General features: G+C 44.5%; 1 protein-coding gene across 1 annotated transcript; it reads right to left on the bottom strand.

Moving 5' to 3' along the window:
- LOC102377265 (cytochrome P450 2K6-like) lies at window positions 1-25,395 on the bottom strand. Its single transcript, XM_014520834.2, has 9 exons — window positions 25,116-25,395; window positions 21,347-21,509; window positions 20,526-20,675; window positions 18,589-18,749; window positions 16,212-16,385; window positions 14,364-14,505; window positions 8,145-8,329; window positions 2,238-2,379; window positions 1-1,372 (listed from the first exon to the last, which is right to left on the bottom strand). Exons 1-9 carry the CDS (start codon window positions 25,299-25,301, stop codon window positions 1,185-1,187), a joined length of 1,491 nt encoding a protein of 496 aa, XP_014376320.1. The 5' UTR covers window positions 25,302-25,395; the 3' UTR covers window positions 1-1,184.
- Window positions 25,396-26,063: the final 668 nt, after the last annotated feature.

Raw genomic sequence — 26,063 nt, 5'->3', positions numbered from 1 at the left:
GAGGTGAAATGACTAGGAAGATCTGGATGTAACAGTTTCTCGCTTTCCTGTCTGTAAAATAGGACCGTTAACATGAGATAAATATATGAATAGTCCTGAGAAGCACTCAGATATTACGATAATATATGTTCCCAACACAAACTGAGAGATCTCATTATAGTAGATTTTTTTTATTTTTTTTTAATTCCAAAGAGTACTTGCAGGGAACCATGTAGCAGCCATCTATCCCCTCCCCGCCGCTATTTATTCTCTGTACATTAGGCACACGTCACACTATTTGTTCTGACCCAAAGGATTTACTGATGTAATCGATACATAACTTTTGTAATATCATGTGATTAAAAATAGGACTACTAATTTCAATCAAAAAACATTATATTGTTTTTAAAAGTATGATAAGGCACAGGAATGTAGAATTAATAATCTTTTTGAATAAGGCAGGAAACAGTTTAATTAAAATGAGGTACATTTGCATTTTTTACCACCGTTTTTTTGTATATGCAGTTTCCTGGAATGTAGTGCTCCAACTGGAGTCAGGAAAAAAAGGATTTGGACAAGTTTTCACAATTTGAGCCCCACACTAAAACATCTTTTCTCTTTAATCCTTTGGTTTATAAGGGAAAGGGTGTGTTTTGTTTCATATAGTGTAGCCTATTTTTAACAATGTAGAGAAAGACTGGAGAGACTTTGTAGAGCTGGAATCACTTTGTCTCTAGCCGGACTCCTCTTAAGTCCTTCCTAGCAAGCTGGAAATCATCCATGCAGGATAGTAGTGACCACTGAAGTTGCAGAATCAGCATTTTGGGGGCTCCAGGAATGTCATCGTCAGGAGTATTTTTAGGCCAAAGCTTCATAGGACGTTAGACCACATTTCCTGCAGTCATCCATGATGCTCTTCTAAGCGCCCTATAGGTGGACACTGGATCTTCCTCAAAGGGCATGCACTGAAATTCATGACATTTTAGAATACAATGGGAAATAAACTTGTTTACAGTGGTGGGACCCCACTAAGATGCCTGGAAATCAGTAGAGTGGTGCATTGGCCAAAGGAGGGGCCAGGGAATGGGCTCCAAGAAAATATCATTCAGATTGTACCCAAAGGTCTGTGCATGTCCCTGTACTCACAGAGATGCATGGGGAGGCCTGAAGACACACCCAGATAAGAAGGGATGGCAAAGTAAATCCTAAGCCCGTGGCACTGCACAGACCTTATGGGGCATTGGGGGTGTAACAGCCCCAACTGCAGGGGTGAGGTCTAGGTCTGAAGGGGAAATGCCAGGGGCAGGGTGAAATGTGAACCTCTGCAGGAGGCTTGTGAAGAAGAGGAAGAGCTCCATTTTGGCAAGAGTCTCTCCTGCACACATCCTCCGGCCTGCAAGGAAAAGAACAACACTTTAAACGTAAGATAGAACAAGTGTTACAGATTTGCTTCTCTGCTCAGGTAGCGGTTCCATTAATCTAGAACATGGCCACCTTTTTGTGCCTAGTTTCTGGAGACGGAACAGACATCCGTTATTAAAAATAAATAAATGAACTTTATTATTTTAAAAGCATTTAAATGAGAGAAAATATTTCCTTCACAGAGGAAAGCTTGACTTTGAAACCACAGATGCATTTTTATTGTTTTCTTTCAATAACCATCCATGTGTCCCTACTCTGGAAGAAATGTATGACAAAATGGTGTGAATGTCTGAAATATTTTGTTGAAATAAGGTGATATTATCTTCCATGTGGCATTGCCACACCCTTCCTTTTGTTTTTCCATTGGCAGGTTTTGGATGAGAAGCCTCTTGTTTGTATTGAATGGCTTAGTGAACGGTGATCTTTTTTAAATCAAAGATTTAAATCTGAATTAAATTTGGGATCACTTTAATTGTTGAAAAGACAGTGAAACAAATAACAATTCAGGAATTTTTCTTTGAAAGATTAAAAATACCATCCAAATCTGCTTTCAAGACTTTTGATTTTTTTAATCATTTTTGTTCTCTATCATGGCCAAAATCAACACCTAGGGACTAATAGTCCAGATCACACATCCCTCAACAACAGTGGATTTATACATTAATGGGGAAAAAAGTTGAATCCAATGCAAATGTTAATTCTATATAAGGGACAATAGGGAGGTAGGAGGTTTAAAATGAAAAGAACCACAAGCTGAAATTATAGGATGTTGAAACTGTAAGATCTTATCAGTAATTCTCTATCCAACACAATGTTAAATATAAAATAGCAAGTACCTGCTGAGAATGGCATGAAGGCCTCCTTCTTTACAAACTTCCCTTCAGAGTCAAGAAAATGCTCGGGATAGAAATCATCTGGCTTCTCCCACTGAGATTTGTCTCTCAGCACAGAGCCCAGGAAGGGGATGATGTAAGTTCCCTGAAAATCACATTTGTGGAATTATTGCTGGAACAAATATGGTCCCTCGGTATCATACAATCAGAGAAAATCAGGTTGGACTTCAGGAGGTCATATGATCCAATCCTCTGCTCAAAGCAGGACCAGTCCCAACTATATCATCTCAACTGGAATTATTGCTGGAACAAATATGGTCCCTCGGTATCATACAATCAGAGAAAATCAGGTTGGACTTCAGGAGGTCATATGATCCAATCCTCTGCTCAAAGCAGGACCAGTCCCAACTATATCATCTCAACTAAGGCTTTGTCTTCCTGGGTCTTAAAAACCTCTAAGGATGGAGATTCTACCACCTCTCTGGGTAACCTGCTCCAGTGTTTTACTGCCCTCCTAGTGAGAAAGTTTTTCCTAATATCTGACCTAAACTTCCCTTGCTGATTTCCATTGCCTTCCATTGGGTTATCTCCAATTTGTCCACCTCCCTTCTGTAGGGGAGGGAGGGGAGAGGGACAAAACTGGATACATTACTCCACATATGGCCCCACCAGTTCCGAAAAGAGAGGAAGAATCACTTCCCTCTGATCTGCTGGCAATCCTCCTACTAATGCAGCTGAGTATGCCGTTAGCCTTCTTGGCAACAAGGGCACACTGTTGGCTTATATTCAGTTTATTGACCACTGTAACTCGCAAGTCCTTTTCTGCAGAGCCACTTCTTAGCCAAGTGGCCCCCAGCCTGGGCTGATGCATGAGATTGTTCTATCCTAAGGTCAGGACTTTGTACTTATCTTTATTGAACCTCATGAGATTTGTTTGGTCCAATCCTACAACTTGTCAAGTCTTTCTGAATCCTAGCCCTACCCTCCAGTGTACCTACTACACCCCCCAGCTTGGTGTCATCTTCAAATGGTTCATTTATCCAGCATGTGCTTCCTTAGCTGGCTTGCAAGAATATTGTGGGAGACTATATCAAGAGCCTGGCTAAAGTCAATATGTAAGAGGAAAGAAACTGGGGATGAAGGAAACCTCAGGGGTGATAATCGCCCTTCACTTACCTCAGGTGGGAGAAGGAGTGCAGGTGGAGCCCGGAGCACTGTGCCATGCTCCGCAGTGAGTAGTCCATCGAGATTAGCTGCTGGGAGCACGGAAGAGTACTTCCAGCCCCAGAGAGGGGTTGCCAGGGAGAGACCACAGCATTCTGGTAGAAGAGATGCTGGAGGACTCTCCTGTTGGCACCAGCTTGCAGTCAACAGTGTGAAAAGAGTGCATGACAAGATGCATGGGTGGTCAGAGGGCCACTAACTAACTGGAGACTGATGCCAGATGACTGGGGCTGCATGCCTGGAGAAGGTTCCTGAGGATATGGGAGTCTGTGGCATAGGAATCTGACCCTTCTGGCCCCCTGGTGGTGGGGCACTAGAGCCCACCACTGGCAGTTGCTTTTGATTTAATTGATTTTTTTGGTTGTTTTGGGAGGGTGGGAGAGAGAGAGAGAGAGAGAGGGAAGTGACCCTGAAGAAATGCATGTTGCTTTATCTGATTTCTGGTTGTTTGGGGACTGTTAATATAAGAATTGACACCGGGGGAGGGGAGATTGAGCCCAAAGAAGTACACTGTCATGGGGTGGGGTCCCTAGAGATGGTTGTGATGTCCCTAGGGCCCTGTGACCATGCCAGCTTCGTGCTTTGGGCGCCTCTTAGTCTTGCCTGCCATGCTTTGTTGGCTAAGATAGTAGATAGTAGGTAGGGAGGCTGCCCTCAAATGGCTATGTAGTCATGGTCCTCATGGACCTCACTAAACCCTGAGGGTTTTTAGACCCTTTGCTGGTTCCCATTGTAAGTAGGTGCCTCGCGAGACACCCCAAGACTTATGGGCTAGATGTGTGGCTCCAAAACCATCCCTTTACTATGCCCCATGCCTTGCAGATGGTATTTAGACATCGTCTCCAGTGATGAGGCCTCAGTTTAGTTTGGCCGCTTGTTGTCACTGGGCCCTTAGCCTCAGTAGCTGTGCCCTCTGGTGCTGGGGTCTTCTCATCCCCTGTTGCTGCGCCCTCTGGTGCGGGGGCTCTGCACGGTAGTGTGTCGCAATGAGGCCTCCTCCCCGCCAGTAGCCTCAATCCGGTCCATTGGATTAAACAACAACAAAAATATGAGCCCCTGGGTTATAACCTAACAATAATAATGCCAATGACACTGGAGGTCACACTCTGCACCTTTTAGAGGGCCAATTTCTCCTTCAGCGATGTGTGCCTCCTAGCCTCAGGCACTTTAGGAGCTCCTAGAGCCTGTTAGTCTTACCAGCAGCTGCCAGAGAACTGACCAGAACCAGAACTTCCAGAACCAGCCCTGCATTTCATATGTGCCCAGGGCCCTGCCTTCTTCCAGCCAGCTGACCGGGTACAGGTGTAGGCTAATTCCCTCACTAGCCTACTGCCACAGCAACCTGCACCTGTGGGCTTTCTGCTTGGCTCCTAGGGCCCTCTCTCTAGGCAGTTTCTGCCCTTAAAGGAGCAGACACACCTTAGTGCCCTATGACAAACATGTATGCTGAGTGAATTTGTGTCTGTTTGTGACTGCTAAGAAACAAATTGAGGAGGGTTTAACCCTGAAGGGAGAAAGGAACTGCAATAAATGTACCGTATGAAAGGCATAAGGAATTACTGAATGTGGGAAGGGACACTCAGTGACACGATCCATGAGTTAGGCAAACTGACTTAAGTTGCCTTAATCATGGAAGATGGTTAGTAAATTAATTAAAGTAAAGCAAGCTTTGGGTGGACAACGGTGTAGAATAGGCCTGCTCTGCTGATTTGACTGTCAGGGAATCAATTTGTAGGGCCTGATCCATGAAGAAGAATCAGTCAAGGAGAGGCCTTGAAATTGGCAGCTGGGGGCCAGTTCCCTAAAGAAGAAGTCAAATCAACATTGGGGAAGTGGTAAGGGTGGAGTGTAGGGGAGGTGGAGGCCCATGAATAAATTCCTCCAAAAGGCCCAGACTTATCACTCAGCGGAACAAGCTCCCTAACTAGAATAAGATCAGAGTCATGGCAGGGGAGAAAAAAATAACACCAGAGAGTAGCTGGGGGGTACTGGTGACCCCTTCCTATCCTAATGTAATTCACTGGGAGGATGCCAGGCTGGAGAGGGCCCAGGCATTATAGCTCCTACCCATGACACAAGGTATATCATGTCTATTGCTCTCCCTGCATGCAGAGAGTCAGTTATCTCATCATAGAAAGCAATCAGGGTATTCAGGCATGGCTTGCTCTCAATGAATCCATGCTGACTCTTCCTAACAATCTTCTTCTTTTCCAAATGCTTAAAAATGGATTGCTCCTATTTCCCTTTCTTAAAAATGGGCACTATATTTGCCCTTTTTCAGTCAACTGGGACCTTTCCCAATTGCCATAAGATTTCAAAGATAATGCTCTATAATCACATCAGCCAACCCTCTCAGCACCCTTGGGTGCATCCCATCCAGCCTCAAGGACTTGTACACACCCAGCTTTCCTAAATAGTCCCTAACCTGTTTTTGCACCACTGAGGGCTTCTCGCATCCTCCCCAAACTGTGCTGGCAGGTGCAGTCATCTGGGAGCTGACCTTCCTTTTGAAGACTAAGGTAAAGAAGGCATTGAGCACTTCAGCCGGTTCTACATCGTCTGTCACTAGCTCGCTGTCACTTCCCTGATCTTCCTCTTGTTGGTGACATACTTATAGAAACCCTTCTTGTTACCCTTCATGTCCCTTGTTAGCTGCAACTCCAATTGCGCTTTGGTATGTCTGATTTCATCCCTGCATGCCCAAGAAGTACTCTTATACTCCTCCCATGTCATTTGTCCAAGTATCCACTACTTGTAAGGTTCCCTTTTGCATTTTTGCTCATTGAAGGGTTCTCTGATAAACTAAGCTGGTCTTCTGCCATACTTGCTAGTCTGCCTGTGGATTGGGATAGTTCATTCCTGTGCCCTCAGTAAGGTTTCTTTAAAATACTACCAGCTCTCCTGGACTCCTCTCCCCCTCATACTGGCCTCCCAGGGGATCCTGCCCATCAGTTCCCTGAGTGAGTTTAAGTCTGCTTTTCTAAAATTCAGGGTCCTTATTCTCATGCTCTCCTTTCTTCTTTTCCTCAGGACACTGAACTCAATAATCTCATGGTCACCATTGCCCAAATTGCCATCCATTTCTATATTCTCCACGTTGACCACTATGGTAATAGGCATTGACAAGTATAGCAATAATTCTTGATATTAGGACTGTTGCAAATACTACCATATCATTTCTGATTAATTCTTATTTAATATCAACCAACTAAGGAAGGAGCCTAAAAGCAGATGGGGTAACTGGACACTTGAAAACCCTGGGTACATCTACACATGATCTGGAGTCACCTTCTCCCAGGCACAGCATCTACATGTGCACGCAGGACCACAACACTTGGATACTTATACGATGGGGAACTCCCTACTTGAGAGCATGGAGGCGGAAAGGGATCTTGGTGTCATTATTGACTCCAAGATGAACATGGGCCGACAATGCGAGGTCATGGTTGGCAGGGCTAACCGGACCTTGTCGTGCATCCACAGGTGCATCTCGAGTAGAGCCAGGGAGGTGATCCTCCCCCTCTATGCGACGCTGGTCAGGCCGCAGCTGGAGTACTGTGTCCAGTTCTGTGCGCCCCATTTCAGGAGGGATGTGGACAACATGGAGAGGGTCCAGAGGAGGGCCACCCGCATGATCCGGGGACAACAGGGCAGACCCTACAGTGAGAGACTGCGGGACCTGAACCTATTCAGCCTCCACAAGAGAAGGCTGAGGGTGGACCTGGTGACCTAATATAAACTCAATAGGGGGAACCAGAAGGGTTTGGGGGAGACGCTGTTTCCCCTAGCCCCCGCTGGCATAACAAGGAGTAATGGGCACAAGTTGATGGAGAGGAGGTACAGATTGGACATCCGGAAAAACTACTTCACAGTTAGGGCGGCTAGGAGCTGGAACCAACTTCCAAGGGAGGTGGTGCTGGCCCCTACCCTGGGGATCTTTAAGAAGAGGCTGGATACCTACCTGGCTGGACTCATTTGAGTCCCGTTTTTGTTTTTAGGGTTCTTTTGTTGTTCTCCCGCCCTGGCGGGGGGTCGGTCTAGAAGATCTATTAGGTCCCTTCTGACCCTAAAACTATGAAACTATGAAACTATGAGACAGGGCAAATCAGCCTCAATCTGGCAGAGAGTACAGGGGTCCAGGATCAGCCCTGGGATCCAGGTGGTGGTGGCAGAGAGTACAGGGGGCCCGATCCAGGTGGTGGTGGCAGGTGATGGAGGGCCTGGCTGGGACAGGAGAGTGACAAATGTGTTGGCTAGGTAGCAGGCAGCTTTTGCACTTTAGCACCCTCAGGTCCCAGCCAGCCCTGGCTACTCTCTACATCTGTCTTTCATCACATTTAATTAATCTGCCATAAGATAGAACTGCCCCCAACGGTGCTATTTTATGGCAGAGTTAATTCATTTACTGTGCCCTAATACTGACTCACATGTAGACAGTTATGCTTTACTGTGTAGCTAATTAGTTGACTTCGCAGTACAGTGCATGTGTAGATGCACCCTCCCAAGTAGCATGATGCTTGTGGCAGGGTATGTAACTGCTCTGTTGGTGGCAAGGTAGTGGGTGCTGTTTTTGAAGCAATGCTAGAGCTGGCACCTGGGCCTAGTGCCCCTGTCACCCTCATTTTGTTTCATAACTGCCTAAAGGGGTAGGTATCAGAAAGGAAAACAGTCACTGAAGGTGCTCACCTTTGGGATGAAGTAGCCTTTGAAAGTGACATCCATGGTAGTTGCATGAGGCAAGTTCAATGGTGAAATATTTGCAAACCTCTGAATTTCATGGATAACTGCATCTGTGTAGGGCATTTTAGCTCGGTGTTCGATACGTGGTGGGTTTGATCCTACAATTCTGTCTATCTCATCATGGACTTTTTCTGTTAGAAACCATAAATGATGAAAAGGAGACCAGCATTCAAGGTTTCTGATAAAAAAAATGTACAGAACCACTTTTTAAAGCTATATGAAAAATGCTCAGGTGCTTCTTGCTTTCCAGAAAGAATGGCATGCTGGCAATTTTAGGCATTATGACATTTGCTTGGGAGTACCCAAACAGAATGGAGAGCTTCTAAAAGCACACAAACAATCCACTTTATTTTCACTCATTAAACCCACTCAATACAGTGCCAACTAATAATGTCACTAATAATAAGGACCCCTACTGAACAAGAAGGAACAATTAGTGACAGGAGGGACAAGGCTTAGCTATTCCATTAGTTTTTTGCCTCAGTGTTCCTGAACAGGGCTCAAGATAAGTCTGCAAATGGGTTCTTAGATGGGCATCAGAAGGGCACCAGCCTACCAACTGTAGATGCTGACTTGGTGCAGAGTCACTTGGATGGACTGGATGTGTTCAAGTCAGCAGGCCCAGATGAGCTACATCTGAGAGTACGGAAGGCGAGTGTGATAGCAGAACCACTGGCACGTCTGTTTGAGCACTTGTAGTGCTCTGGTCAGGTCCCAGAGGACTGGAAAAGGGCCAATGTGGTCCCTATTTTCAAGAAGGGGAGGAAGGAAGATCCCAGGAATTATAGGCCAGTCAATCTCACCTCCATCCTTGGAAAGGTCTTTGAAAAGATTATGAAGGATCATATTTGTGGGAGTCCAGTGGGAAAAATAATGCAGCAGGGAAACCAACATGGATTTGTAACAGGTAGATCAGCCTGACCAATCTAGTTTCATTTTATGACAGGGTCACAAACTGCTTAGATGCAGGAGTAGAGGTAGATGTCATTTTCTTGGACTTGAGCAAGGCCTTCAATAAGGTATCTCATCCCATTCTCATAAATAAATTAAGAGGCTGTGACATAGATGTTTGCATGGTCTGGTGGGTGTCAAATTGGCTTAGCGGTCACACCCAGAGAGTGGTAGTAGATTGGCTGGTATTGACCTGGAAGGATGTGGGTAGAGGGGTCCCACAGGGTTTGGTTCTTGGACCTGGACTCTTCAATATCTTCATCAGTGACTTGGATATGGGTGTGAAGTGTACTCTGTCCAAGTTTGCAGATGATACTAAATTGCGGGGTGAAGAAAACACTCTGGAGGGTAGGGAACGACCGGAGGCAGACCTGAACATGTTAGAAAAGTGGGCAGTACACAATAGGATGCAGTACAACAAGGACAAGTGCAGAGTGCTGCACCTAGAGTGCAAAAATATCCAGCACACCTGCTCGCTGGGAAGTGAGCCTCTCAGCAGCACAGAAGCTGAAAGGGATCTCGGAATCATAGTGGACTCTAAGATGAACATGAGTTGTCAGTGTGATGAAATCATCAGCAAAGCTAACCACATTTTATCATGCATCAGCAGATGCATGACAAATAGATCCAAGGAGGCGGTACTTTACCTCTATGCGGCATTGGTCAGACCACAGTTGGAGTACCGCATCCAGTTTTGGGCACAGTACTTCAAGAAGGATGTTGATAGACTTGAGAGGGTCCAGAGGAGGGCCACTCATATGGTCAGGGGCTTACAGGACAAGCCCTATGAGGAGAGACTGAGGGGACCACAACCTCTTCAGCCTCTCCAAGAGAAGGCTGAGAGATGATCTTGTGGCCAGCTACAAATTCATTAGGGGGAAGCAGCAAGGGATCAGAGATGCACTGTTCACCAGGGCGCCTCTTGGGGTAACAAGGAACAATGGTCACAAACTGACAGAGGGCAGATTTAAGCTAGATATCAGGAAAAACTTCTTCGTGGTAAAGGTGGCCAAAATTTGGAATGGGCTTCCAAGGGATGTAGTGCTATCCCCTACCTTGGGGGTCTTTAAGAGAAGGCTGGACAGGCATCTGGCTGGGGTCATCTGACCCCAACGCTCTTTCCTGCCTAGGAAGGGGGTCGGACTTATAGTTTCATAGTTTCATAGTTGGTGGGGTCAGAAGGGACCTGAGCAGATCATCAAGTCCGACCCCTGCCATGGGCAGGAAAGAATGCTGGGGTCAAACAACCCCGGCAAGGCGTCTATCGAGTCTCATTTTGAAGACCTCCAGGGTAGGAGCCAGCACCACTTCCCTTGGAAGTTGGTTCCAGATCCTAGCCGCCCTGAATGTGAAGTAGTGCCTCCTGATGTCTAGCCTGAATCTACTCTCCGTGAACTTATGGCCATTTTTCCTTGTTACTCCCAGTAGTGCTTGGGGGAACAGGGACTCCCCCATTGCCTACTGGTCTCCCTTGGCCAGTTTATAGACAGCCACCAGATCCCCTCTCAGCCTTCTCTTGTGGAGGCTGAACAGGTTCAGGTCCCATAGCCTTTCCTTGTAGGGTCTGCCCTGCTGCCCCCTGATCATGCGGGTGGCCCTCCTCTGGACCCTCTCCAAGCTGTCCACATCCCTCCTGAAGTGTGGCATCCAGAACTGGATGCAGTACTCCAACTGCAGCCGGACCAATGTCATATAGAGGCAGAGGATCACCTCCTTGGACCTACTCATGTTGCATCTGTGGATGCATGACAAGGTGCGGTTGGCGTTCCTGACCGCGTCCCCACATTAGCCGCCCATGTTCATCTTGGAATCAATAATGACTCCAAGATCTTTTTCTGCTTCTGTGCTGATGAGAAGAGAGTTCCCCAGCCTGTAGATATGCTGCTGGTTCTTTCTCCCTAGGTGCAGTACCCTGCACTTGTTGGTATTGAAACCCATCTTATTCTCATCCAGCCACCCCTGTAACCTGTCCAGATCCAATTGCAGCCTGTCCCTCCCTTCTAGCATGCCCACTTCCCCCCACATCTTAGTGTCATCTGCAAACCTGAACAAGGTGCTTTTCACCCCCTCGTTCAAGTCACTGATGAAGATATTGAACGCTGCAGGCCTGAGGACCGAGCCCTGGGGGATTCCACTGCCCAGATCCCTCTAGGTCGAAAATGACCTGTCCCCCATCAATCTCTGGGTGCGGCCCTCCAGCCAATTTGTGACCCATGTGACTGTGCAGGCACCACAATCTCCTAATTTTAACGAGAATGGGATGAGAGACAGTGTCGAAGGCCTTCCTAAAGTCCAGAAAGACTATGTCCACCGCAACACCTGCATCCAAGGATTTTGTGACCTGGTCATAGAAGGCCACCAGGTTGGTCTGACAGGACCTGCCTCTAATGAAGCCATGTTGTTGCCCCTAAGCATACACTCCCCTGCTTGCCCCTAGCAAATGTGCACCTGGATAATTTTTTCAAAGAGCTTCCCCAGCTCCGAGGTAAGACTAAGAGGCCTATAATTTCCTGGGTCCTCCTTCCTCCCTTTTTTGAAAATGGGGACCATGTTGGCTTTTTCCCAATCCTCTGGCACCTGGCCAGAGCACCACGAGTGCTCTTAAAGCTGTGCCAGGGGTCCCGCAATGATATTTGCTAATTCCCTCAGCACTCTGGGGTGGAGATCGTCAGGACCTGCTGATTTGAGCACATCCAATCCCACCAGAAGTTCCCTGACTATGTTCTCTCTGACCCTGGGCCTGGCTGCTCCTCCCCTGGGACCATTGGGGATCCTGGTGGGGGGAATGGCTTGGTCCCGGCTCAATGATCCGTTGACATCCCTTCCGACCCTAGCATCTCTGAGTCTATGAATATGCATTAATTTTGAAAGAGCTGGCTGGAGGAACTTTGTATGCCCACAGCATTCTAGAATATGGAGTTCTATCAATATCAGCATGGTTTGCAAATTTTGGTTGATTTTGCTAATATTTTTGTTTTGGAAGAAAACAAGAGGAAAAATTTGGACAATGGTACTACATTCCACTTCACATTTTTTGTAACATTTTGATTTTGTATGTTGAAATTGCTTTTTTAAATTTGTGCTTTTATATTTTGTAAGGTCATACAGCATAAAAAATGGAAACTGAAAAAGAATCATTGTAATACTCTTAAATTAAAATGGTTGGCCAAATAAACAAATACTTTTGTGGTTGAAAGAGATGAAGAGAAATGAAACACAGAAGAGAAATGACAAATGGATGGAAATATGCAACAGAAGCAGGAATAAAACCTTTGCTGTTATGGAGCCAAATTCAGTATATCATTGAGCAGCGTTCGACCTTAGCCTTTGATAAAGCAGGAGTAATTCTACTGAAGTCAGTTGTTGCGAACACACTACTGGGGGCTACCAAGTAAGAAGACCTCATTAAAATAAGGAAAAACACAGGGGAATGCTAAACAGGAGTCACTGAGGGTTTTTTAAATTAAATTTTCTTTCTCATTCCTTTATGTCCATCTTTTTTTTACTGTAGTAATAGGAGAGATCTTGGGTGGTCATCAAGTTTGAAGGAAGCTAAATACCAAGGGTGAGTGTTACACATCTCGTGTAGTAGTCCCTTCTTGACATTCAGTCTGCTCAGGCTAATATCTTGCTACACTAATTGGTCCACTCCTAACCTCATGTGTACCAGATGATGGTGCTTCTAAGTTAGGAGGGATATTATGTAGAGCAGTTCACTCTATCAAAGTGCAACACTGCCTTGCCCAGGAACTGGCAGTATTGACATGGCCTTGGACCCTTTATTTCTGATTTAATAGGTGGAGGAACACATAGACTGAGAGAAAAAGAATGAACCATATACACATTTTCTGGCCTCATTTTCTTCACTGCTCTGCCATTTGCTTTGGGATGGGGTTGTCCAAGATCCTTCCCCACAGCTGAATTATGGGGTATTTCCATCTTACCTTGTCATCACTGACCTTGGCTGGACCCAGAGGTAAACAGCACCCCCAACACAAAAGTCTGTCTCTGCTTCTGTGGCTTTGTAAACATCCCCTGGGTTATAAATCCCCTTCCAATGCCTGGCTTCTTTGTTCTGCATCTGGTATTTTCCCACTTTCCAATTTGACTCTTATACACGGTCTTTAGATCACCTTTTGTCCCTAGGTGTTTCTACTTTAATTGGATGGGGTTAAGATTTAATGAGTCATTGTTGTCCCTGGTGGTGTTGGGAAACCATGACTTTATCAGCAGGATGGGTATGTTTTCCCATACAGGCAATTCAAAATTGCAATAATCCCATAAGCACAACTGCATGACACCGAGTCTAATTCAGGCGTTGTATATAGACAGATATTCTGTTCCCAGTGACACTCATTTCAGATCTCATGAATTCTGCTTTTCCAAGACAGGATTCTGATGGAAATTCAAAGCTTTTCCATTGATTGGAATACAGTTTCTCTAATTTTACAGAAGAGTACCCAGTAGGGCTATGTAAAATGGCTATGTTTCATTTTGGTTTTCGTTTCAGCCATTTCGGAGGACCGGGATTCGTTTTGGTGTTTCAGATCACTATTTTATTTTGATTCAGCCAAATCTGTTTCAGAGATTCAGCACTGATTTGGAGATTCAGATCAGCTAGGGAGAGGCAGGCACAGCTGGGCAGCTGCAGGTTCTCCCATGGCTTCTCCCACTGTGCCTGCTCTTCCCCAGGTGGGGGGAGCCATGGAAGAAGTCCCCATGGCTGCCCTGCCCGTTCCCATCACCTACCCAGCCCTAGCCTCCCAGCACTTTCCCTTTCATCTCTGGTTACTAGGGCTGTGCGAAATTTCAGCAGCTGCTTCATTTCAGAGGGGGATGTGCCAGACTATTTCTGGGGGGTGCCCTTGAAACATCTGAATCATTTCCGAAATATTTCAGATGGTTTCTTTTCATTTTGGAGATGTTTCAGAGCCTTCCGTTTCATTTCAGATTTGGTGTTTCAAGTGCCAACATGGGCCAAAACACCTCCAAAATAAAACAGCTGCAGAAATTTCACACACCCCTAGTAACCAGGGATGGAAGGGAAGGAAGAATATAACACATATACCCTGGATGAAGTGATTCTACACATCCCTGTCTGTGCCTGACTCACAGATCTGTTCAAACTGTAGAGGTGGCTTTAGGTCTGAAGGTCCCAGTTCAATACCCGATGGTGGCTATCAGCCACTATCATGACTGTTCTATATCACTTACGCTGAATTCTGGGGTACTTCATCATTAGGAAGAGGCCCCAATGTAGCGTGGTGGAAGTGGTCTCCATGCCAGCAACAAACAAATTGAACACAAGATTTTTTAAATTGTCATTATGAAAATATTTCTTCATGACATTTTTCTCCTGAAAAAAATTAAATTAAATTAAATGATCTCCAATGGGAAGTTGCAGCTTAACAAACGTATAAATATTTACTAAATAATTAAGGCCAAGTTAGACTAATTTTAGGCTGTTTCTCCAGCCCCAGTCACAAACTGCTTCAATGTTAACAATGTAAACATTCTCTAACAGGTAAATTTATGTCTTTAATAGCACAATAATTGAAAGACTTTGCAAGGCTGAACCAGTCATCAGAAAATTCTTGGCAAAGTAATTTGTGTGGTCAAAATGAGGTGTAAAGATATACAAAAGCAAAAAAAAGGACACATTTTTTGCTAATTTGAAGATTGGATGGCCAATGGTTGCTTCTCCTGAACAACGTTCAGTCATTATTTTATTTTGCTTCTCCATGTGTTTGCATCTCTTGGCTCTCCCTTGCTACTTACTTAGATTTTAAACTGGAGGAAATGTAAAGTTTTTTTTTTTTTTTTCTGTTTTTTTCCACCCCACAAAAAACCCTAGTGAAGTAAGGTCCTAGCACCCAATAAGCTACTGTTTGTAATGGTTATGGTAATACCAATTGATACTAGCAATGGGAGGAGAAAAAAAATTAATAAGATGACCATTTGTAATTGATCATAATTGACAAAAATAGTTCAAATTTGGAATCTCTCTAGATTCATCCTTTAAGCATAGCTTTTAGATGAGCAAGTTTCACATTATAGAATAAATGAACACATTTCTGGAAACTGAAATTAACCCAGAAACACTTGAATAGCAAAAAGAGAGATCTGCAAGTGTCAGGCCTTATGCCACTGAAATCAACAGAGCCATGCCGATCTTCTTGTAGGATTGGGATGAGATTTGTCACGTTTAATGATCAAAGTGGTATGGATTACACATCATCCCTGCCTTTAATTAAAAGAGTTGCATCAAGGAATTATGGTCTTTTATGGAATCATGCAGCATAAGCAACAGCTTTTTGCATGCTGGTCTCTGTAACCTGACAGCTCTGTTTCAATCGTGTTTATGCTACCTCAACCATGCTTCAATTCTCTCGGAATCTGCTCCCCCAAACTGGAGAACTGATGGAGAACTGGGGAGCCAGGCAGCTGGACTGACTGCCTGAGAGAGAGCTGGGGAGCCGAGCAGTGGCAGGGGACCTTGAGTGAGATGGATAATCATGGTGGACCTGTGGCTGAGATGGGCAGCTGAGGGAGAGCCATAACAGAGCAGGTAGCCATGAAGGACCTGCAAGGGAGATGGAAAGCCGTGGGAGAATTGCTGAGGAGCCTTTGGGAGAGTGGGGAGCCATGGAAGAGCCATACAAAAGCCACTGGAGAGCCAGACAGCTGCGGGGCAGACTTGCTAGCTCCTAGCCGTGCCCTACTTGTATAGTTGGAGATGGTCCTGCTTTGAGCAGGGGGTTGGACAAGTGGAGGTCCCTTCCAACCCTAATTTTATATGATTCTATGATTGCAAACTTGTCTGCCCTCTACAGCAGATCAGATCTGTGCAGCTCAGAGAAAGTATTATCCTTAATACCACATAACAGGCCACAGAGTTAGCACATGTGAATCGTAATGTCTATCAGCACCCCTATTTATGTAATGCAGCTAGTTTGGTAGGTAGGTACTTTGCCAAAGCTAAAGTTCTATGCAATAAGCTTTCAGTTTCAAGACAGGAGAAGGCAATGCACAAGTATGAAGAAGCTCTGAAGACTGATTTACCTCCTGCTGTTTTATGAGGAATACATCAATAAGACTTCGTTGATCATTTTTGTCCAGTTTTTTGAGGTGTTTCATGAAAGTAACCTGTGCAAAAGCATAAAACTCATCTCTGTTTTGAATAATAGTCCTGTAAGCCTTCAGTAGGAATCCAAGTGCTGGGCATATATTATAGATCTAAAAATAAAAGAGATGGCAGAACATAGGTGTAAGTAGAGAAAACACTTAACCCTCCTAGTGGATTTGCCAATGGTCTGAAAGTAATTCAGAAAAGCAAATAAATGTTGTTATGCCTGGTTTCCAGACTGGCTAACAGGGGTGTGAGAAGCTCAAATGTGTTTGGAGTGGAGGTGGGATGTGAGCAGTTCAAAAGCCCTCACTTACACAGTGACTTTTTTATATATGGGAGCCATAGAGGAGAAGCAATAATTAAGCCTACTCTTGCCAGTCTGGGCATATCTACAAGTCACCCTACGGTGACGTTGTTACTGCACCATGCTTTAGTACTTCCTTTTACAAGTACTTAAACATGGCACAGTAACCACCGATACTATGTTGTACACATGGCACATGGTTAATTTTTGCCCCTACTTTACTGTAACTGCGCTTTAAAATGGAAGAGCGCACCACTATGGCGAAGTAGCTGCTGATCACATGTAGACTCACATGTAGACTCACATCACATCATATGGTGATGTAGCATATCACTACAGTGACACAGGGTAACGTTTATGTGTGCCCTCTGATGCTTACAAGTTCATTTCAGGCACTGGATCATTCATCAAGCAGTTGAACACGTGAACTAAGAGGTAGAACATGTTTGTTTGATTAGAGTCTGGATAATGTGAATGTATTATGTGAAGGTTTTATGAAAAGGTTCTACATACAGTTTTGACAAAAATCGCAACCCCTTAGTAGCAGAGTAGTCAGCTCTGCTTCTTTCAGAGACTATTGATTCCCTCGGAGAGATGGATCTGCTCCTTTATAATGCTGTGAGTACTGTACAATACTATATTTATGTGTTACCTCATTCTTGAGAGAAGCCATATAATTTATACTGGGATAATGGAATAAGCATTATTTACTACAGTTCCTGAATTCAGTTTAAGTGAACAAGCAGAAGCAAAGAAGCAACTCCTATACAGTTTCTCAGATAAGAGCATTTGATATGAGATGATTGTTATCTTAAACAATATTATCTCCTCCATCAACCTGTGCTTTGCGAGGATGAGGGAGATCAAAATGAACCTAAACAGTTGGAAGCCCATAAAGTAGGATAGGGGTGGCCAGTGACCTCTCTAGGCCACTCCCATCAGTTCATTCTCCTGTCGAGGAAGAAAGCAGGAAAGAGCGTATAGCCCAATGACTGGGAAAAATTCTTTGTTCTGTTCCCTTGTCCTCAGATTTTTTCCTGTATTTTAGTCAGTGAGTATATAATGAGGCCTTAATAAACAGATCATGGAAGAAAGCACAAGATGCCAGGATCACAGCTGATCCCCTTGTTCTCTGGGATGTGAAGTCCTGCCCTTTCTCCCTTGCTGTTCTTCTAGCTCCACAAACAACACAGTATCCATTAAGTGGGGGTTCAGTGTCAATAGGAAAGGTGCCCATCTCCCGCTCCCCACATACCCCCAGCCCACACCCTCTCTCCGGGTATAGCTTGGGGTTAAGGCACATTCTTCAGAAGTAAGGTAGGAAGATTTGATTTTCCTCAGGCTGAGAAGAACTTGGAATCCAGGTATCTTTTTTCCTGGATTAGTGCTCTACTACTCACTATAACATTATGGATGAGGTAGGGAGCAGTGCCAGCACCCTGATATGCTTTCAGTAAGGTACAACCACCCAGAAGGGGACTCAGCACTCTGGATTCTCCATGGATAGAAATGAAATGCCTAATGTCCAGCCCTGAATTCGATAACTAAGCTACAGAAGTTCAAGCAGACCCATGTACCCAGTATACTTGTGATGCTGCTCTGGAGTCATCCCCAATATCTGCTCTTAAATATATTGGGTACCAGGGTCTTAAAGGAGGCTGCAGAGGGACCCCTTGGAGTAGCCACAGTGGCATGTTTTGGGGTTTGAAGTGTGCCAATGGGAGTGGGTGAGCTGTGGTAGGGTGGGTAAGGGTACAGCAGGAACATTTGTCACATCATGCTGCTTCCATGGCCTAGCCCTGCCAAAGTTATCTTCATTCACTGTGTAAGAAAGGTAGATGTCAAACTGTCTTTCTCAGGAATCACAATTCTGTGGTCAGGTGCCTCATTATTTTAGAGTTGTGATGCCTAAATCAGAGATGCCTCAGGGGCCAGTCTAAGTTCATATGCGTTATTTGAGTTATATGCGTGTATTTGAAAAGCAACATTAAAATGACCAAAAGTACCGCAATTGAGGGACTCCCAACAAGCCTGACAGTTTCATTTATCAAAGTTATGAGTCTTATGAATCGGGGGTCTTCATAGTCAAACCTCTCTCCAATTAGTATTGATACAATGATATTAGCGACTGCCCCATTCACGATTGTGATGGTCTCAAAGGGCTTTCCTGGAAAAAAAAGAAAACATTCAAAAGGAAGAAGAGATTATGCAAACATTATAATTAATAGTAAATTGTTATTATTATGAATGTAGTTCATAGAGGCCACAAACGTGATTGGGACACCATTGTTGTAGGCATCATATGAACACCTCAGAAGAAATACCCCTTGCCCAAAGTCACAGATGAGGTCTTTGTCCAGCCAGGAACTCAGCCCTTGGGGTCTGGATTCTCACCCACAGCCTTAACTGCCAGTATAGTTATCGTTAAGCTGCCGTGTGTTGGCTATTCACCAGGCTGCTATGCTCAGACTAGGTGTTTGTAAGCTTCCTAGTGCCTGGCTAGGTTCCTGGAACTGTCTGTTTCTTTGATCCATAGATTCACTTTCAGGACTCATAGTTTTTCTCTGGCCTCCCTGCTGGGAAGTGAGAGTCCACGGTCCATCTTCCTTTACGTCCCCAAACTGATACTGAGCACGTAAGAGATGCTAACAGCTTGACCACATCTTCCACAGTGCTTCAGGTTGGTTTATAGTTGAACTATTTAGGACAGCTGATGCTATTGAAGACAGAGAGAGAAACTTTCTTCTCCCCTGCTCAAGTCCCTGAGAATCCCTCTACTCATTTACTTTTGCAACACCTCTTCATTTTAACCTTAAGCATATCCACAAAAGTAGTGAAGAGGGGGAGGATTCACCCATCTAGTGAATTAACAGTTTTTTTTTTTAAATTGGAAGGGTGGAAGAGGATTGGACTTGCCCATGAAGTTGCCTAAGCACCACCTAGATGTCCAATGGATGGAATAAGAACTGGCCCCGAGATGGTGGAGGGGATTCTAAATTCAACCATAAGAGCATACACCTCTAAAGAGATCATCAAATCAAGCCAAATCCACCACAACATGGTCTATAATAGTATAACATCAGAGTGCCATAATTTACAGCCATGGTAAAAAAGACGAGTCAGAAGTAAGAATGGGTGAGGCTGCGGAGAGCTGTATACTGTGCCCCCTATTCACACGTATCATTCGGCCAAATGCAGTTAGGGTGACAGTCCAGTTGTCCCTCGTCATCTGAAGAAATTAATGCATATTCCAATAAAGTTATATGTTTTCTTCAGTCTCACACTGAGTAATATATTAGTAAAACTTTAATTTCTTTGTAAATGGAGAAAAAATATGTTGTGTTATATATGAAGGTACACCCATCTCCCCCACTTTGCCTTTTCAGAATCCTAGATCAACCCATGAACAAAGGTGCTTGTTTCATTGGTATCTACTTCCTATTTCAATCACTCTGAACTGATGACAAGTTCTTACTAACAGAAGAATTGCAGCTGAAGGGGACATTTTTTCCCCATCAATGTCACACTTCCATTCAAGATTTCTGGATTAGCGGGCCTGGGATATGATCTGGATCCCAAAGGTTAGGGATGGAGCATGGAGCTCGTGTGTGTCCCTGCAGGCAGGGGAATGGAGCATGGAGAAGGACTGTGGTCACAAACATCCAATGTTCTAAGTCTGGCTAGAAGAGAAAGAGAAATAATGCCCAAGAAAAGGAGAGAGCAATCACTGTTAAAATACTCTTGCTGCTTCATAAAATGCCTATGCTGCTTCATAAAATGCCAATTATTTCTCCTTCAAATACTTGCTAAAAAAAGATGCCAGCAAAACCAATGGCCTTTCCTACCAAGGTGGAAGTTTGACAAGATCATGAAAATGATCTTGTGCATCTCTCCAGGCATAAACTGATATTTTAGAGTTCTGTGAAGTTAAAAACCTTCCCACCTTTATAGGATTCAAACCTTTCTGTCAGATATTCACACGCTTCAACAATCCGGTCCTCAATAGCTCTTTTGCCCATTCCAAAGTCTCGTAAAGTTGAGAGTGCAAATCTTCGCATCACTTTCCAGTTTTCACCATGTGCAAAAGTAATACCTGAAGTGAAGGGAAGATTTCATGTCAGACAAATAACTGAAATGATGAAAACATTTTCGGGGGGCGGGCGGGGGGATGTTATGAAAGTATTTTTTGAAACTGTTCCTAGGGATTTCAGTGCAGTTATTTTGATTAGAATTTGAAATTATGATAAGCATTTTCTTTGAAAGGCTTGAAGAACCTATGTCCTATGATGATCAATTAACCAAGTATTTAAAAGTCAAGCAGTCAAAATACTCAAAATAGTTTCTTTGCGATATCTTTTTTTGCTAATCATTTTTGTAGTGTTATAGATTTGCTGAAAAGATTGACTGAAGTTCTTTAAGTTAGAATATACAAAACCATATTTACAGAGATTTACAATCACCCGTCCAAGCAAAACTGTCCATAAAATTTTCAGCTGAAGGCTGGGTCAAATTTTCAACTGAAGGCTGGGGAAGTTTAGACTCCAAGTGACATTAGTTACTTTCCTTATCCCCTCCATCACTTACACCAGTTTCACCCTTGAATAAGCCCATTGTCTTCATTGAACTTACTCCCAGTTTACTAATTTACAAGGATATTGGACTGAATAGATGCACTACCATCCAAAATACCCACTGCTTCTAACAGGAAACTTTTCTGCTTCCTTGAGTCAGGTAAATTCATAAGTAAGAAGAAAACTAAGTCACCATATCCCCTTGTTAGTTCTTCAGATATTGGGACTTCGGCTCTCTCTGCAAAAGCATCTGCCTGGTTCATGAGAGCTTCCTTCACTGTCTTGTAGCCTGATAGCACCACCATTTTCTTCAAGCCCATCTGGATGCTGAAGACTGGGCCATAGGTTTTTGACAGCTTAAACAGGAACAAAATTAAAAGTATAGGAAGATGAATGTAATTCAGAGATGGTTCAATCCTGTTATTCTGACTTGAGTATACATTAGGGAAAATTTTATTGTTTCCTAAGTGTGGAGAAAAAGAACCTACACTAATAGTCTGGATGGTACCAGGTCAATTATCAAGGATTACCTGGATGGTACCAGGTCAGTTATCAAGCTAACTATGTCTAAGCAGCATACTCTTTCCTGGGGTTCCATTGGGCTATATGATGTATTAACATAGTTCCTGTTATAATTTATAATCCCAGTCAACCAGAACAGTTCAGTAGAATAAAAATTGAACATTAGTTGATATCAACTGGGAGCAGCTTGGATGGGTATGGATGAGGGAAAAGGAACCAGTTGTTGCTTGCTGGGGTGGAGTTCAACCTATGGGACACATGACACAACTTAGAGCAGTCTTGAGGTTGCTCTAAGGGACACTGGTTGGATTAGTTCACAGCCATACACATCGTATGTACTGGAGCATAGCAGCACTCCCCATTCATTTCTCTGCTCAATTTGTGTATGGGGCAGCATTTCTGTGTCCAAGTCAGCTGCAGGCTCTTCCCTGGTGAACCCTATGCCATTAGCCCTACATCCAAGTTATCCTGGTTTTGTGTTTGAAGTCCCAACCCTGCTTCTCAGGGGTATGAGTAGACGAAATGAGGGGCATGTGTGACAACTTAAAGCAGGTTATATGGTTTTGCAACACTTTAATGGCATTGGTGTTTGCATGAGTCGGCGGTGTATTGTGCATTAATTTCAGTCACTGTAGCACATTTGGCAACATAATTTGCCTTAAATAACTTTGGGGCCAGCAAACTAAAACACCCCCAAGGAGTTTTCATTTGCTGCCCTACAGCCATGGAGTGAAGCACCAGGCTCCATGCGGCTCAGGGGCTGTGCAGACAGTCTGTGCAGGCAGCCTGGCTGAAGCCTGGGAAGGCAGGCTCCACTGAAAAAAACCAAAAAGATCAGGCAAGCCTGATCTTTTTTTTTTCCTCCCCTGGAGCGATCCTGCCTGCTTCCATGAGCTGCGTGAGCACCTGGTCCTTCCCTCCGCAGCTGCGGTGCCCCCCAGGACTGCACTAGACGGGTGCCTGCAGGCGGGTGCCAGGTGGGGGAGGCGACACCACTGCTATGGAGGAAAGCACCAGGCCCCCCGTGCATTAATTTCAGTCACTGTAGCACATTTGACAGCATAATTTGCCTTAAATAACTTTGGGGCCCAGCAAACTAAAACACCCCCAAGGAGTTTTCATTTGCTGCCCTACAGCCATGGAGTGAAGCACCAGGCTCCATGCGGCTCAGGGGCTGTGCAGACAGTCTGTGCAGGCAGCCTGGCTGAAGCCTGGGAAGGCAGCATCCGCTGAAAAAAACCAAAAAGATCAGGCAAGCCTGATCTTTTTTTTTTCCTCCCCTGGAGCGATCCTGCCTGCTTCCATGAGCTGCGTGAGCACCTGGTCCTTCCCTCCGCAGCTGCGGTGCCCCCCAGGACTGCACTAGACGGGTGCCTGCAGGTGGGTGCCACCTGGGGGAGGGGACACTGCTGCTATGGAGGAAAGCACCAGGCCCCCTGCCTTCCTGCAGCCCAAGGACCACTTAACCTGCCAGCAGCTCACCCTGCCCTCCTCACTGCCAGAGAGGCAGGTAAGACATGGGTGTACATGACATGGGGGTTTACCTCGCTCTAACACGAAGTGGTGTTTTAAAAAACCCACTGCTTCAATTTTGGGTGAAGTAAGCCCCCATTTTATCTACACACACCCCAGGTTACTATTGCTTTTGTTCTGTTCACCTCGGCTATTCAGATGAAATAGCCTTCAATACCTTTACCATTTAAAAGAGGCAAGAAGCTTACTTTTCAGAGCTTTACTTTAGGATTGAACATATTGCAATTGCATGTTCCCCATATATCTACATACAAACCAGATTTCACAGGCCTGATTTGGCTAAACTTGAATTTGACATATTTGTACATGAGACATTTTTGCATACTTGAATGCCAGTGTGCCTGACTGTCCTGATAGATAAGTCCGTTTAACTGTTTGCACTTCATCTCGGAAAGGAGTTGCACAAACAAACACAAAATAATTATTCAACAGTAGCAGATGTACAGTTATTGTTCAATGAATCAAGCTGAATATGCAATATATGCCATAGCACAGAACTAGTTACAATGATATAAAATCCAGAATAATTTTTCTAGCATTGGTGCAGTTACTTCTGATTTATGCTGGAATAGCTGCAACTAGAATTTGGTAAAAGTCTGTTCTCAGGTCATTTTAAATGTTTGTATGGAATTTGAGTATAAGGTTTCACCATATACTTATCTACATGGTAGGTATGGGACTGAATTTTTAACTGAGTAAGCACATTGGGCCAAAATACTCTAGTGAAGGCAGGAGATGTAATATGGTCTGGTTAATTTTGAAAAAGTGGAAGTATAATCTTGCCTGGTTAGATAGACATGGCTGTACCTTTCTATTTTTTGTTTAGGATACATGCATTTTGCAGGGGTTTTGTTCTATATAAACTCTACTGTGCTCTGTAAATGTGATGAGATATGGGACGTGTGTCCCTGAGAGTGCCAGTGCTGCTATAGATACTGAACTAAATTTAGGCTTGTAGAAGTAATTAGAGTGCACTGGGAAAGGTCTTCTGTCTAAAGCCCCAGTCTGAAAGGAGAGACCAGTGAAACAGGGGTGTGTTTGGGAAGGCTATGGAGGGGTTAGAGGTCCAGCTGGCACCTAGTTGGTGGCAGCAAGTGCTGCACTGTGTGTTGGGGGATACAGACTACCTAAGGACATTCACAAATCCACAGTCAGTGTTAACGGGAGTGAAGGAAAATATTGTAGAAGGAAAAAGAAAACAGGCAAAAGAGGCTCGAACGTCCTTTCAGAAAAAAAGTTAATGAAAGTTAAGACAGGAATGTTGGGTTATAAACAGCTGTAAAATAGTCAGCGTGTGGAGCTAAGTGGAAAGAACATGAACTTCTTCGGAGCTGGCAACAGCAGAACAGGTGAACTAATTGTACACAAGGGGCACATCCAGACGAGTGTGCACATGCACTTTGAGGTGCCTCAAAGGCTTTTGAGGAACCACAAAATGCCCATGGAGCATGCGAATGGGTTCTCCGCACTATATATTGGCAGTGTGGACGCAAAATTAGATACCAGGAGCTAGTACTGGTACTGAAACACGAGCCCTGCCCACCCGCTCCCCGCGATCATCCACCAAGCCTGCAACTGAGATGGTGACACCTGTCCCCCCACTCAACCACTGCTCTTGCAATGGTTGTCTCTGGCCTGCTCGAGACCAATGGCAAGGGCATTACTACTGTACCTTCACTACCTCAATTCTGTGTTTGAAGAGTGCCGTGAGTTCAGTGGCCATCTCAAGTGTGGCATACACCACTTCAGACAAGCCCCTAATATTAGGACTAAAACAAAGGTAGTGTCCAAAGGTAGAATAGATGGATTTCCACAGAGAAATAAGATTTCCTTTAGTCCCCTATTAGATGTCTTACCCTCTGTCCCTTGCACAGTGTTGTGATAACAGAAACAGCAGGAAGATTTACCTTATGAAGAGTGCGGTAAGGTCTCTTCAGATCCATGATGTGTAGATTTCCAATGATGGGCATGGGCCATGGTCCAGGGGGGAAATCCTTATTCATGCTGCCATTTGGGAAATGCCCAATTTTCATAATAAACATAAACATCAAGGCAAACAGCACAAATATCAGAATGGGACCAGTCCAAACCATTTCCCTTCAGCAGGGGTTTGACTGGGGATGTTAAAATGTAAGAGTTAAAAATAGTAGGGAAGGCCTATTGGCAGAACCCTGGGTGCAACTTGAAGCCCACAGGCCACTGCATAAATGCTGTGTGTAATGTAAGATTTAAACTTTCCTGGGATTGCAAAATAATTGAATCCCCTCCCTTCTCGCTTGTTGATCAGCATTCAGGAGTGGGTATTTACTGCTATACGAACTCAACGGGGTAATAGGTGGCTTTTGAAGCAAAGTTGTATAACAGGTTGGCAGAGACCTCTGTGGATCTCTCATAGACCTTGATGAAAGTCCATCACTCTGGTTAATAGGGAAGCCATTCACACAGCATTTTGTATGCAATGAATCATACTCCAAATCCAGTACAGATTTTTGGGCCTGTGTGGCAGCTCAGCCCTGAAGTTGCCAGACACATGCAAACAGAGACATAGGAAGCTGTGTGCGGGGTGTTCATCTGTGCTCTGTATTACCAAACCTTGGCTCCACTGGAGTCCATAAGCCTTTACAGAGACTGCTGTGGGATTGCACGGTGCCTGTGATTGGGACAGGGCTACTCCTATTAAGGATGATCAGCAGTATGGAGATGTCACCATATGAGAAGGGATTAAATTGATTATGACTTCTCAAGTTAGAAAAAAGAGGCTTGAGGGAGGAGAAACAGAGGTAGGGCGGTATAGGTGGATATAGGTGTGAAGCAGGGCAGTGGGAATGGGTTGGCAGGAGGTGGGGATGTGGGAA

This window comes from Alligator sinensis, unplaced genomic scaffold (assembly GCF_000455745.1).
Source record: "Alligator sinensis unplaced genomic scaffold, ASM45574v1 scaffold293_1, whole genome shotgun sequence".
Lineage (NCBI taxonomy): Eukaryota > Metazoa > Chordata > Crocodylia > Alligatoridae > Alligator > Alligator sinensis.
This window is presented reverse-complemented; position numbering and strand designations above follow the sequence as displayed.